The 14,002-nt window shown below is 41.2% G+C and overlaps 2 protein-coding genes across 2 annotated transcripts; both read right to left on the bottom strand.

Annotated features, from left to right (window-relative positions):
• Positions 1-443: 443 nt before the first annotated feature.
• fam185a (family with sequence similarity 185 member A) lies at positions 444-4,023 on the bottom strand. The gene is made up of 8 exons (XM_034536063.1): positions 3,433-4,023; positions 3,180-3,289; positions 2,620-2,712; positions 2,327-2,465; positions 1,477-1,518; positions 1,293-1,388; positions 1,074-1,208; positions 444-939 (listed from the first exon to the last, which is right to left on the bottom strand). The coding sequence occupies exons 1-8, from the start codon at positions 3,863-3,865 to the stop codon at positions 827-829; spliced, it is 1,161 nt and encodes a 386-aa protein (XP_034391954.1). The 5' UTR covers positions 3,866-4,023; the 3' UTR covers positions 444-826.
• A 1,382-nt stretch (positions 4,024-5,405) lies between these two features.
• On the bottom strand, positions 5,406-10,251 carry LOC117732034 (fibroleukin-like). Its single transcript, XM_034534641.1, has 2 exons — positions 9,801-10,251; positions 5,406-6,112 (listed from the first exon to the last, which is right to left on the bottom strand). The coding sequence occupies exons 1-2, from the start codon at positions 10,249-10,251 to the stop codon at positions 5,406-5,408; spliced, it is 1,158 nt and encodes a 385-aa protein (XP_034390532.1).
• Positions 10,252-14,002: the final 3,751 nt, after the last annotated feature.

Here is a 14,002-nt window from a genome sequence, read left to right as displayed (position 1 = left end):
GACTTTCTGCTGTCCTGATGTAAGTCTACCACTAACTGTTTAGAGAGGGTGACAACAAGGACACAGATCACTTTGTGGATGGAAAGTTGGCATCTTTAGCACCAAGGCATGACCATCATAGATTTATATGTATATAAGAAATGTTATACTTTATTTATTTATTTATAAATATATATATATATATATATATATATGTGATTTATTTATATATACATAACATGTATTTATATATATATATATATATATATATATATATATATACACATACTTTATTTATTTATATATACATATACTTGCTAAAATGTATTGTATTTATTTGTTTATAAGTCTGTGTCTGTGCACTGTTGTGTGTTCCCCACTAGAAATGTAATTTCTAAATTAAAATGCTGTATTATTGTATACTACAATCTTGGTTTATCCTTTGTTTATATAACACTTTGTAATTGCATTTGACTTGATTTTATTTGTTTCTGTTGTTAGGGACTTACATTTTGTTTTTGTATTTACACACCACACAGAGGACATTCAATCGCTGGCAATATTTCCCATTCAAACCATTCACAGTTCATCACAGACCAACACTGATGTGCAGTCAAATAGTATGCTTTCAAAACGCATTGTATGTACAGTGATTGTTTCTTTTAACGCATACAGGATATCTGTTAAATACTATAGTTGATATATGATGTATTTATTTAAAGTACAGTATATCCTGAGCACAGACTTGTATACACTGTGTGTGTGTGTATGAGAGTAAGTGAGGTAAAGTTACGTCCATTCTTGAGTGATAGAACATATCTGGCTCTGTAAGTATAAACTTCATAACTCAGCTCCCCAGCTTCAGGGATTCAAACCAGCTTTGTGTTTTCAGTCTGACGGAGTTTCTGTCTGCCTGAGCTTTAACCCACTGGTCAACGGGGGGCTTTCCATTGATATAGCCTGAGAGAGAAACAGAACAGGGTAAATGAGGGAAATACAGAAAAGGGAAAGTTAATGTTCTGTGTGGAATTACTTGTAGTATTTAGTTAAGTAACTGTGCCATGGAGTGTGCTGTACTAAAAATAATGACTCACCAGTAACTGTGGTTTGGCCTTCAGCGGTGTTGTTTTTTACTCCATGCAGAACAACTTCTGGGCTGATGTCCACCGACGTGCCACAGAGCTCCATCGCAGCTTTCAACGAGGAGGGGACACGCACACACACCGCTCCTACGTAAAACAGAGGGATAAACTAAATAATATACTCAACAGGAAGGAAAACGGGTGAATATTCTTCTTATAAGGCACATTTACCTTCCTGACTGTGGAGTTCAGCGCTGCCACCGTCTCCCACATAGACATCAATGCCTCCGCTGTGAGAGGAAACCTGAAGGAAACTATTCGAACCATCTGCAAAAGCAGAAGTGTTTTGGTTCTAACAGTGACAGATGGATGCCATACGTAGTTCATTGTGCAATCACTGGGTCAGCTTGCTTACCAATAACTGTATCTCCAGACCCGTTCTTCACAGTGGCGTCACCTTTAAACACAAGGTCAGTTTTAACTTGTATACTTCTCTGGGGTAAACATAGCAGGTAAATTACAACAGTTATAACCGGGAAATGTCGCAAAGAAAAGCGTCTGTCCCAGACTGTATGCATCATAAACCTGCATCACTGAAGCTAAACAAGATGATTGTTTCCATGCAAGCGGCTCGACTGTATCGAAAAGGAAATTAAAAAGATATGTGGGTGATGCATTTCCTTCAAGTCACATCAAGTGCTGTTTGTCTTTGTGATATAATTTCTACGGCCAAGACTTTATACAACTAACCTGAATTATTATAACAATGAATTAACACAAACAACAGGTACAGAGTTTGTGATAAATTGCAACAACATTGCATTTAAATAGACCCTCTTTGGATTAGAGCCCAGGATTCGTGACATACCAAAGCCCTGCTTTACAAACCAAGTTAACATAATGCAGCTTTGTGTCACAATGGCTCATGGGCAGGAGAGATTCTTTTAAAATAAGGACCCACTGACAGAGTGAACTACAAGTAGTAGAATAATCACAAATAATAGTTTCTATTAGTTTGAAGTGCAGCTCAGATGGTAGACTGGATCGCCGATTAATTGTAGGGTTGGCAGCTCTTTTTCTCCCTTTGTTGAAGTATTCTTGAACCAAACAAAGAACCACAAATTGATGAAAAACAAATGTTGTTTCTTCAAGTGCAATGAATACAACATTTAACTTATTTTTCCTCCACTCTAAATTTGAGTTTGGCTGCAGCCCTCATAGCCACACAGACAACATAGATGAGGAATATGCTGCTGTTTGCTCACCGTGTACATTGCCCACTTCTACTCTCCCAGAGCACGAGGAGACGCAGCTGGATTCAGCATATATGGCTTTGACCTTCAGAGGGCCACGTTCTGTTGAAATATTCATTGTGGTACCCTGAAGCTTTTTGACATCCACTCCCTGTAAACAAACAACTAATCGCTGCACATGACTGTAGCCAAGTAATGTATGATCCAACTTGTTTTAGTCTCCAGTAAATCAATGCTGTAAACACGTTCAGCCTGTATGCAGCCTACTGCTGTCCCCTAAAGGCTGCCGAGTGTATTGTCCTTACACTGTCTCCACATGTGCTGATGTCCACATTGCCATGGATAGTGCCCACACCTGTGACATGTCCTCCACGGGAATGGACCTCAACCTGATGACCCTAAGATACAACAAGTAACATTGAAATACAAATGATCAAGCACAATTGGACGAGTCCGAACACATCAGCTCAACAACAACAGTCTGTAGTGGGTTGTTTAATTTAAAAAATAAATATATTAGTTCGCAAAACTAACTTTTGGTGATGCAAAACAACATGTTATTGTTATGGTGATATGGAAGCTATACTTTCCTCCCCATATATTAGCAAATACTGAATCAATGCTTAGTTCTGAGTCTCAGTATAAATATAGCTGCATTTCCAGGTGTCCATGTTTAATAATCATGGTTTTGTGGCTACTTTGGTAGTTGTATGAAATGATAAAGCAATAACAATATGATTGACCCAAAAGTTATATTATGCTTAATACTGAAATCAGCCAATATTAATGAATCGAACATCTCCACTTGTTTTGACATGTATTTTCTACTATAAGCATGAGTTTATGTTGCCATGTCCCCACCCACCTTGACAGAGTGCAGCAAACAGTCGCCCTTCTCCGTTTGCACTTTGCAGATATCACACTCCATTTTCTTCACTTGCACGTTACCTTTTCCTTGAGTGGTAATGAAGAGATCTGATAAAAGGACATCAGACAGCATCTATGATATGCCGACTGCGGAGGAAAACAATGCTGACATGCGACATGCCCACCATGCCCCCTTAGATTCAACGTAGACATGAATTCTTGTAATCGTATCAACAACAGGAGACACTCACTACTTTTGATAGGCGCAGCCAGATCAATCGACACGCTGCTCTTAACCTTCTCGGCTGAGATGAGCAACTCTTTGCTCCGCTCGTCATAGTGGACGTGCAAGTGATCCGGGCCGACCTGCTGCTCGCTGTCCGCTCCGTGAACTGTGATGAAGACCCGGTCCGCCTCGGGGTGTGTGTGCGGGTCCAGCGGACCGATGGAGATGCTGCAGCCTAGCCGTGCCCTCACAGTGCAGAAGGGGCTCACCGCCACAGCCCACTGCTTCAGAGGCTGGTTCACCTCCTCGTGTGTTGGAGACTTCGTGGGGGCGGAGATGGAGAAGAACTGTGCTTCCAGAGGGCATCGAGGGGTCGTGGGTGTCCTGGGACTGACTGTGAGGGAACAGCAACGCAGAAGTCCAACACATCGCGGCCGACCTGCTGAGCTCCAAAACATCTCTATCCGCTTCCGGTACACCAGGTCGTCTTCACCTCGCGCTGCTGTTTCAGCTCACTCACAAGAGCACGCGGAACCAGCTGTCATTCAGTCAACAAGGGGCGTCAAGTCTGTGTTCAGACGGCTCTGGGTTAGGCTGTCAGTACGTGACTGGTACTTCCGGTACGAGTTTTCAGGTTAAAAGTGTGAGTTTAGAAAACTTTACTAATATAATATATTCATTCTTGGTATTAGTAATTGTCCTTATGAATGAACTGTACATTTGAATGTGTAACTATAATACAATGAGAACAATATTACCAGATCCAATAAATAATTAATGAGCAACACATCAAAGTGAAACAGAAACCAATCAAAATGTGAGTTGAGACTGCGTTGAAGATTAAGTAAATATCTCAGCAGGATTTGTTGTAAAATTGACTTTATACTTGTTACACTATACTCATATAATCTTCTCGAAATGTTTACTTCAATCGCCATGACCAGATTAACCTGCTAGAGGGCCCTGAAGTGACAACAAGCTGTGTGCTGGAATACTGCCTGGCATTACTGCAGCCTTACGCTCACACTACACTTGGCAAGCACTGAAGAGGACTCTCGTGTTTCATCCCTTTTACATGGAATAATTGGACAACATATCAACATCATGTACTCTCCCTCAGATTTTGTGTTTTTTTATATTGACGGCAACATATTTTACTTCCGGTATTAGTACGATTTATCGTGACAAACCGGATGTAGTACAATCTGTATAAATCTAGTCCCGCCCCTCTTTAAGTCTTGTCCAATCAGTCTATCTATGTGAGCACCGTCACAGGTGACGTCGTTCTCTCCGCAAAGGCTGTAGGGATCTTGTGTCTTGAAGGATTTCTTCCTCGCGTCCAAAGTAGCAGTCATACTGCATGGAGTACATTTAAACCATGATTTGTCAAAATGTGGATTTAACTTAACTTTACTTGTTATTGAATTCATTGAATTAATTCGTAGCTTACTTTGGATAGCAGGTCATTTCAACAGAAATAAGGAGAAACAAAGGCAAAACCATATTCACATTTTAATTAATTTTATTAATTTTAACAAAACAATCTTAATTACAAAACATGCCATACAGCTTCAACTGGCTTTCCGGTACTTCAATAAAAAAAATTAAAATCCTTCTCCGTTGCTCCATACCTGTCAAATTCACTGAAAAAAAAGATTCCCCTCTCTCATTGTTAAACAAATTCCAATCTAAAAAATACACAAATATATTAATATTAAAATGTTATTAAAAAGTTACAACGTATTTAGGATTATTACTTTTGAAACTATGTACATCCTCATTTATTGTCATATTATCCTGTAAACAAAACATTATTGCAGAATCTATCACCACAAGGTGGCAGCATTGTGTTATAGTGAACAATAACCGTGTGGAGGGTATACTAGGGGTTATTCAATAGAAAAGGGCATCTTAGGAATTTATGGTTGAAGTTAGTAGTTAAAAACCTTAATGTTGTGTTTTTTTCTGTTTTTTCATGCCCTGGTAGTAAGTCAAGGTTCATGGTGCAAAGCTCTTTGGTCGGATCATCATCCTGACAGTTTTAAAAGACTGTCTCTCATTTGTGGGGTAATACTCTGTAGATATGTTCTGCCACGTCCCCCAGAAAATGCCATCCCGGACTCCCTTATAGTTCCCCACATAGTATCTCCCGTTGAGATTTGCAGCCATGCAGGCATCAAACCACCAGCCGGAGTTGTAATAGGCCCCGCAGTTTCCAGACGGATAGCGGTCGTGGTCCCTGTCCGGCGTGGTGAACGCCCGGTTATTGTGATCATAACTTTTGCTGAAGCGGAGAGCATCCCCTGCAGTACCCGAGTAACTGCCCACCGTCAGTCTGTAGCGCATCCTTTCACTAGCCACCCTGAACTGCTTGTACTCTGCGTACTCCATCACACCGCCAAAGTCCTCCAGCTCCACCCGCAGCACCATGTCCCTGTCCCGGGTCAGCAGGTGGATCATGGTGTTGCCCAGCCAAAACTCCCCTCCATCCAGCTCCCCGAAGCCTGATCGGTACTCAGCCCAGGTCCGGTTAAAGCTCACGCTGCCGTCCTGTCTGCGTTGCAGGAGCGTCCACCCTCCTCCATGCAGCTCCATGTCACAGAGGACCGGGAAGCTTCTACTGCGGAGGTCAGGGGTCACCAGGTACACTCCGTTTTTTGTGCCCCCTCTGAGCAGGTGGTCGGAGCAGTCTCTCACAATGGTAACTGCAGCAAAGAAAAATGGAAAGAAATTTCAAAGGATTATGAACAGCTTTTTCTCAAAATCCTCCTAAATAAAACTTGCCCTTCTTCACTTGGAGAGTGATCTAACCGATGTTCTGCTTTCACTCATTTCTTGCAGGTGAACATATAATCTTGCAGCTTTGATCTATCTGTGAAATGTATTGAGTGAGGTCACAAGTGCAACAGGTCACGGCAAAGTACTTTTCCACCATAAAAAGATTTAATGTTTTTGAAGAATTTCAAGTTTCATCGTGGCTAAAGGCCTCCTCTTTCTTAAGAGCTTTTCAGCTCATGTCATACCAATTTGCTGAGTGAGTAATACAATTATAAGCTTTTAAATGCTATTTAAACTGCAGAACAGTATACTGAATTTAATTGTGAAGTTGCATCTGCCTCCCCCTCGATCTTAATTTGTAAATACCTCTTTGTTAATACATTTCTTGACTGAAAAGGTAACCATTACAGTATTGGTGCTGCTATACTTGCTAATTACATGCCAGCTTAGTCAACAACAACTACGATCCCTTCATTAAGTTACCTACTTTATGTGGAAATTCATGGAAGAGCATGCATACAAAAACAAAACCTGATTAAATGCTTCAATAGCGTGAATAATATATCTTGCCTTTTGATGGTTTAAGGGTTGATTGTTTGCTACCTCCGTGCTTGTCCTCTGGGTGGTCTTTTGTAAACCTGTTCGGTGGTCTGTTATTGATGAAAGCCTCCACCTGGTTGATTTTAACACGTAGCTCGCGTGTACTGGAAGTGGAAGTCTCAGCAGCTGGGGGCTCGGGGCCAGAGGTGGAAAGGGTTGTTGACCTGAGGCCAGGATTGATTGTGGGGGTAGTTTGGGCACTGGGGGCAGAGGCTGGAATCATAATTTTGTCTGAGTCTGAAAATGTTCTGGGTTTTATTTCCTCCACATTGTGAAGTGTCTTAGCTTGTAAGTTGTAGTGAGTATTGGAAGCTTGATTTGCCTTTGTGGATCCTGGACTTGTTCTAGGGATAACACTCGGGAGACTCCCACGGATGCTTTTGTTTGGTCTTGTTGTCATTGGGATCGATGCTGGCCGACCGGCAGTTTGTTGCCTCAGATCAGATGTAATCCTTCTGTTGGAGATCTTTGGACCCAGAGTGATAGTTTTCATCATGCTGGGACTGAACTCTTCAAACCCCGGGGACTGACTGACTTCAGCAGTCCGTGTTAAAGAGCCAGGTGTCGGTGGCATGTCAGTTTCAGAATGTTTGATGTCATCTGAAGTAGTGCCGCTGATTTGAAGAGGACCTACATCTGTTTTGGTCTCTGGACTTGGCCTTAGTTGCACTGCAGTTTTTTGCAGTTGAACAGGTGCTCCTGGCCTGACTGTAGCCCTGGTTGGTGGCTTGCGTCTGAGTGGAGGCCTTGGTTTGACTGTTTTGTTGGATTCTGCTTCAGGAATTCCGTCAAGCACCGATTTGGGCTTAAGATCAGGCATTTGGTCAGGCCGAGGTGATCCAAGCCCTTGATCGGTTTCTGCTGTTTGTTCAGGCTTAGGCTTTGCCTTTGGTTTAGTCTTTTGGTCTGTTAGAAGCTCTGGATGTTTAGGCTTCTGGTTTATTTTAGGGATTTTTTCTCTGGGTTTAGACTTTTGATCAGGCGGTTTGATTAGTGCATGATCAGGTGTAAGCTTTGGTCCAGGTGTTGAGTCTTTGACAGATTCAGGCTGAGACAAATGATTTTCATCAGAGCTTTCTATTAATTCTGTTTTAGGCTTTTGGTTAGATTTTGGCACGGGGCTCTTTTTTTCACTTCTTTCAGGCTTTTGAACAGATGTGAAATATTGGTCAATTGTTGATGTTTGATCAGGTTCAGTCTTTTCTTCACTTCTCTGATTTTTCTGAGGTGTTTCTGTTTGGTCAGGCTTGTCGGTTTTGAGAGGATGAACCGTTTTTTTCTCATGTTTTGAGTTTTGATTAATTTTGGAGATTTCAACAGATTCAATTTGAGGGTCAGAGCCCGTTGCGTTAACAGTTTGAGGTATTTGATGAACAGGAGGCAGAGGCTTTTGATGAATAAATAACTGGCTTTGATCAGTTGTATGTTCTTGGTCGTGTTTAGGTATTTGATTGTTTTTCAGATTTTGATCAGTTGGTAAATGATCAGGTAGAGGTCTTTGGTCAGGTTTTGGAATCTGGACTCGTTTAGGGTCTTTGCCAGGTTTTAATTTTTGGTTCGAAGGTTTCTGTTTTTGGTCATGTTTAGTTTTTGTCTCAGGCAATGGAACTCGTTCAGGTTTATAGTCACTCTTAGGATGTTTAAGCTTTTGGTCTGCTTCAGGCATAATTACAGGTTTAAGCCTTTCACCGCTCTTTGGTCCTCGGACTGGAAGGAGTTTCACGCCGGTCTTAATGTTTGAGCTGCTATTCTTTTTAGCCGTCCATCGGCTGCGGTCTGCAACTCCTGGGAATGTAGTTGTGTATACACTCTGACGAGGTGTTGTGGTGGTTGTTGTTGCCGAAGTTGTTGTTGCTGTAGTTGAGCTAACCCGACCTCGGAAGCCTGCCTCAGGTCTTGCACTGGCTGTAGAGGTGAACCTTGAAATGGTTATCTGGAGGCTAGCACCAGCCAGTGTGTTTGTTGTGGCTGTTGTTGTTGGCCTGCTTGTGGTCCTAAAGCCTTCCTCTGAATCAAAGCTTGGGTGCTCAAAGATGCCAGTTGCTCCCGGGCCTGTGCTTTGGGTTGGTAGTTCGTCAACAACTTTTGTATTTCCTTGATTGACATCAGTGATCACATTTGAAGTGCAGCTGGACAAAGGAGGAGATGGAAAAGATGATGTGTAGGTTCTAGCTTTGTTTGAGTCCAAGGAGTCAGGCCTCGGAGCTAAACTAATGGTAGAGTGAAGAGTCGGGCCAATTGAAACAAAGTCTGCCTTGTTGGATGCAAATTCTCCATCACTGTCTCTCTGTACACTCTGGACCGTCTTTTCTCCTTCTGTTTTGATCTCCGTTCCCATCTCCCCGTCCTCCACCTCCCCCTCTTTAATAGTCTTTTCTGCGCGCTCAATGCTTTCAGTCTGTTTTGGTTTCTCATTATTTCGCCCCACTTTTATTCCCTTTTCCATTTCCTCCTTCCTCTCCTCGCCATCCTGCTCTTTCTGCTTATTTGTATGCTTACCATGACCCCCAGACATCTTTATTCCATCACTGGCTCTGTCTTCTTCAGTTTGGGTCTTTTTATCTGTTTCCTTTCTTTCATCTCGCCACATGTGATGGTCACTTTCTTCTGTTTTATCCTTATTTTTTACATTACTTGTACTTTTACTATTTTTTCCATTCTCCAGTGTATCATCTGGATCTCCCTTTGAATTCCATTTTCCATCTTTGTCTTTGTTTCTGTCTGTCTCCCTGTTGTTTTTTTCAACAACCTTTTTTCTGATCATATCCACTATTTTCTCATTTCCAGCAGAGGTTGGCACCTTTGCCTGTCCCAATTTGTCTTTTCCTTCTGTCTTATTTTTTCCATCTTTTTCTGCCACTTCTTTTCGGGGGTTTTCTCTCTCAGCTTTTTTTAAGACCCCTTTATCGCTCTCTTTCTCTACTTCCCATAACTTTTTCTCTTTCTCTTCCAATATCCTTATTTTTTGTGAGTCAGTGTCACCATTTCCTTCCACTTTATTACTGTCAGTCTCACACTCCTGGCTAAAATCGTTTGGCTTTTTAGGATTTCTCTCATTCAGCCAGTTCGTCTCATCCCTATGTCTAGCTGTACCCTCATTCAGCTTTACATGCTCTCCTTCTCCTTGCCTTCCACACTCATTCACAGTTTGGCTTACTGTACAATCGACACACATCTTCCTCAGTTGGTCCACATTGTCCTTCAGCTTCTGCAAATCCTTCACAATCTTGTCCAGCTCTCTGAGCTGCTTCGGCAAATAGAGCGTCAGTGGCGGCAGACTGAATAGGAATGGGCACATGCTCTCATCCTGCCCCGGTCTGCACGGCCCCTCCGGTCTCAGAGTTGCTGCACAAGGTCCAAATCCATGATCCACCAGGAGTTCTCCTTCATCATCGTCTGCTATGGTTGCAGAAAGGCTTGAAAGGGCCAGCAGGGTCCCGCATATGCACAGTGCTGGTAACCTCATCGCGTCCTAAAAGTAAAGAGTGATGTATCCACCCTCAGTTTGAGACAGTGGCAGTGAGAGGAGGAGGTAAGGTGGGAGGGAGCAGATGAGGGAGCTGTTCGGTGGACAGTGATTCTGAGAGAGAAATGAGGAGGGAGAAGCTTTGAGTGGGAAACAAGTGAAAAAAAACAATAGTAAGAGGAGGAGTGTGTGGATGTTCTCCTCAGTGAGATAGTGGATGATAATCATGAAGCATGAGAAAATTATAAATTATTTAATCTTCATAATATAAACAGAATTAGCCGCAACAGTTCTATATCAGTCACAAAAAATCACAAACTGTGAAAGCATGTTTCTTAATGTAATCCTATAATTCCATTCCATTGTATCTTCACTGTAATCCCAGGACCTAATAAAGACCATTTGGAATGCATTCTTATTCCATGATGCACTGATATTGTAAGTGCATCGTGACTTTCAATATGCATGTGTGTCACATTTGCTTTGGCAGGCACTTCCCGAGCTTCCTGTCATGTCCACAAACATGTGAGTGACAGATGCGACAGGTAAAAAATAACACACAATATTAGCTGCCAGGCCAGTGCCAAGAATTTGTTACTCAGATTTGTACTAAGATATTTAATTTGACTGTAAGACGCATGGTTTAGCTGAGCTTCTGAGTAATGAAAGTCAGGAATGTCAGATTTATCCAGGAACGCCGCTTGATTCAAATGTAATGCCAGGGGAGATAAATATCTCATGTGCTATTGACTTTCTAAGATAAATTAAGATAATCCTTTATTAGTCCCGCAGTGGGGAAATTTACTGGATTACAGAAGCAAAGGTGCAAAGTGCACACAAGACATAGTAGGATCAAATATAACAACAGTAAATAAAACGGTAAACAGTCTACGGTAGCTGAATAATATATACACTATACAATAATATATACACACAGGCATAAATATGGCTATTTCCACAGTGTATTGGTATTAATATTGCACAGCTTAGATTGAATGAAGTGATTGAGTGTTTTAAGTGTGTTGTGGTCTACTGGGAGCTCAGCTGGTTGTGCAGCCTGACAATAGCAGGAAGGAAGGACTTGCAGTACCTCTCCTTCACACACCGGAGATGAAGCAGCCGGTGAATGAAGGAGCTGTACAGAGCTGCCAGTGTGTCCTGCATGGGGTGGGAGGTGTTGTTCATCAGGGATGAAAGCTTAGCCATCGTCCTCCTGTCTCCCACCAGTACTAATCCTCAACAAGTGTTGAGAATTGGGGAGGCAATCTCTGAATCTCTGGGTGGAGAGACTAAGGTTGCTGTGTTCATCCAGGATTTTGATTATTTGCTAATTTATTGTGTCGACAGAAAAAAAATTAAGAGAGAAAACACAGTCACATTAACTAAATGAGGCATTTGCTTGGCAGGGAGTTTAAATATTGAGGCTGTAGTTTCTCAGATCCGGGGTGTAAATGTCAGTCCTACCACAGGATATGAGATATGAGTGACAGTATGCAATGCCAGCATTTGATGTTTCAGAATTGTGTCCATTTTAAATACTGATTAGTCCAGTAAAATGGTCTTATTTTTAGACTGCAATAAAACAGGATCCTTGTACATTCTTGTTCTCCGTCTCTTTCATTGGCCGGTTGCTCTGACTGCACAAAGCTGGAGACATTTCTCAGCTGTCCTTTGATAATGACAAAGGAAACCATTTGTTTAGGGAGATGACTGTGGAAAGCATCAGGTTAGAGATGAAAAACGACTAAAGGTGGTAAGAAACTCCATAAAGAACAGCCTTAACCTGCATGTTGCGTATGGAGAAACGGCACCCTGAATGGGCATAACAACTTAAAATGCAACAGTTAGACAGTCAAAGAAAAGGATTCAATCATTTAATTTTTTTTATCTTGAAAAGAGGCTTTATGTTTCAACAAGCCAATCTAGAGGCTTTGTAGTCTGTACATATAAAGATGGTAACCAACTACATATACTGTACATGACTTTACATTGAAAGTATTTCTATGCTAATGCACTATGAGCTCATTTGACATTGACAACTGTTGGCAGGATAAAAGCCAGGAACAAATGTCCTTTCACCTATCATAGTCACTTTACTACTTCAACACTTACACTGGGAAATAGTGTGAGAGAAATGTTTACACTCTCGAGAGACTTCTCTCTGAACACTAGGCTGTATTGATTTATTATCATAGAGCCACATCTTTTGCAGCACAGCTGAGCATAAATGTAACTTCTTGCACAAACTACAATAATGATTAGTGCAGTTGATTAAGCCGAAGAGAGTCAATTAATTTGATAGTTGCCAATCTAAATGAATCGATTGTGAACTCTACTATTCCCAATAATACCCTCACTACTGGCTTTACCCATTTATGGACAGTAGTTTTTTTCTCCAAAGGGTGCCCTCTTGGGATAAAGTGTTTTGAATTCCCCTAGTGAGCTGGCTTGGCCCACTCTCTGTCTTGGATCGTGTAAACACTGTAGTTTTTTCCATGCAGACTAGAACAAACATCTGACCATCAGTCCAGCTTAGCTGGCTGGGCTTCCTGGCAGACCACTTCATCTCCCTTTGGGCAGAGGAGCCAGTGTCATCGGTCATGTCTGTTATGTGCATAAGTCTCTCATTTCCAACTGAACTGGAGTAAACCCAGCGACTGTCGTAGGGCTGCGCCAGTCCCTTGGAATACCACATAAACCAACCATATATTAATTTAGCAAAATAGTTATATGATACAACACCTGCCTAAATCCTGTGAATCAGTGTGAATCAATTTAAAATGAAAGCATCACATCTCGTCTCTTTTGTACTCTCTGCCACACACACACACATTCATATTCACATAAATTGTCCATTGCCAATATCTTCAGTAACTGATACATTATTTTGCCATGTGTGATAATTTGTTTCTCTGTCAATTGACCATTAGAGATTCTTACAAATCAAACAACCAACGTGTCTCTCACATCTGGGCTGGATTTTCTACAGCTAGCCGAGACCAGATAACAAACTCCAAAAGCCTGGACTTCATTTGTTTTAAATCTTTGTCTCGATGAAGAATATGGAAAGTATGGTTATGTAGGAATGGGTTATTTGCTGCTGTCACCTTCTGCCCAAGGGAAGTTGACTCTGAGGGAAAGTGGATGTATCTGTGCATTAGAAAAAGGCAAGAATTCTTCTTATTGTTTTCCTTTTTTAGTTTTATTGTCATTAACATTTTATGAAGTCATTTGCCTTAAAGGCATTCAATTTAAGCCGTTTGGTTTTTCATCATATCATATCCTGATGTTCATACTGAATGGATGGATATATGCTGCATTCTATGCATTTCACAGCTGTGCTTAATAGAAGCAATGCATAATACAGTGTACGTGCAAATGCACAGAAATGTGTGACTGAGTTATTGTTTGTTTCTTCTTCTCTGTCCCAATTCTACATCAATATATAAAGGAGATTTTAGGCTAATAAAAGTATTTGCATTGAATTGACAATTCTTTTATTTTTCGGAATAGTGAAGGTAATTGGCGGAAGAAGGTATTCATACTAATAGCCCACTGTAAAAATATACCTTTATTACAACCAAAAGTCCTGCACTGAAAATGTTACTTGGATTCGTAGTATTAATAACAATATGTATTTATCAAAAAGTACTCAATACAGTATACAATGGAAATACTGTAAAGTAAGTACTTCAGATAAATGCATTTTCCAGCACGGCTGAAGGTGCTAAAAATGATTATTCTTCCGGCA

Source organism: Cyclopterus lumpus, chromosome 6, assembly GCF_009769545.1.
Source record: "Cyclopterus lumpus isolate fCycLum1 chromosome 6, fCycLum1.pri, whole genome shotgun sequence".
NCBI classification, from domain to species: domain Eukaryota; kingdom Metazoa; phylum Chordata; class Actinopteri; order Perciformes; family Cyclopteridae; genus Cyclopterus; species Cyclopterus lumpus.
The sequence above is the reverse complement of the archived record's forward strand: the minus strand, read 5'-3'. Positions and strand labels throughout refer to the sequence as shown.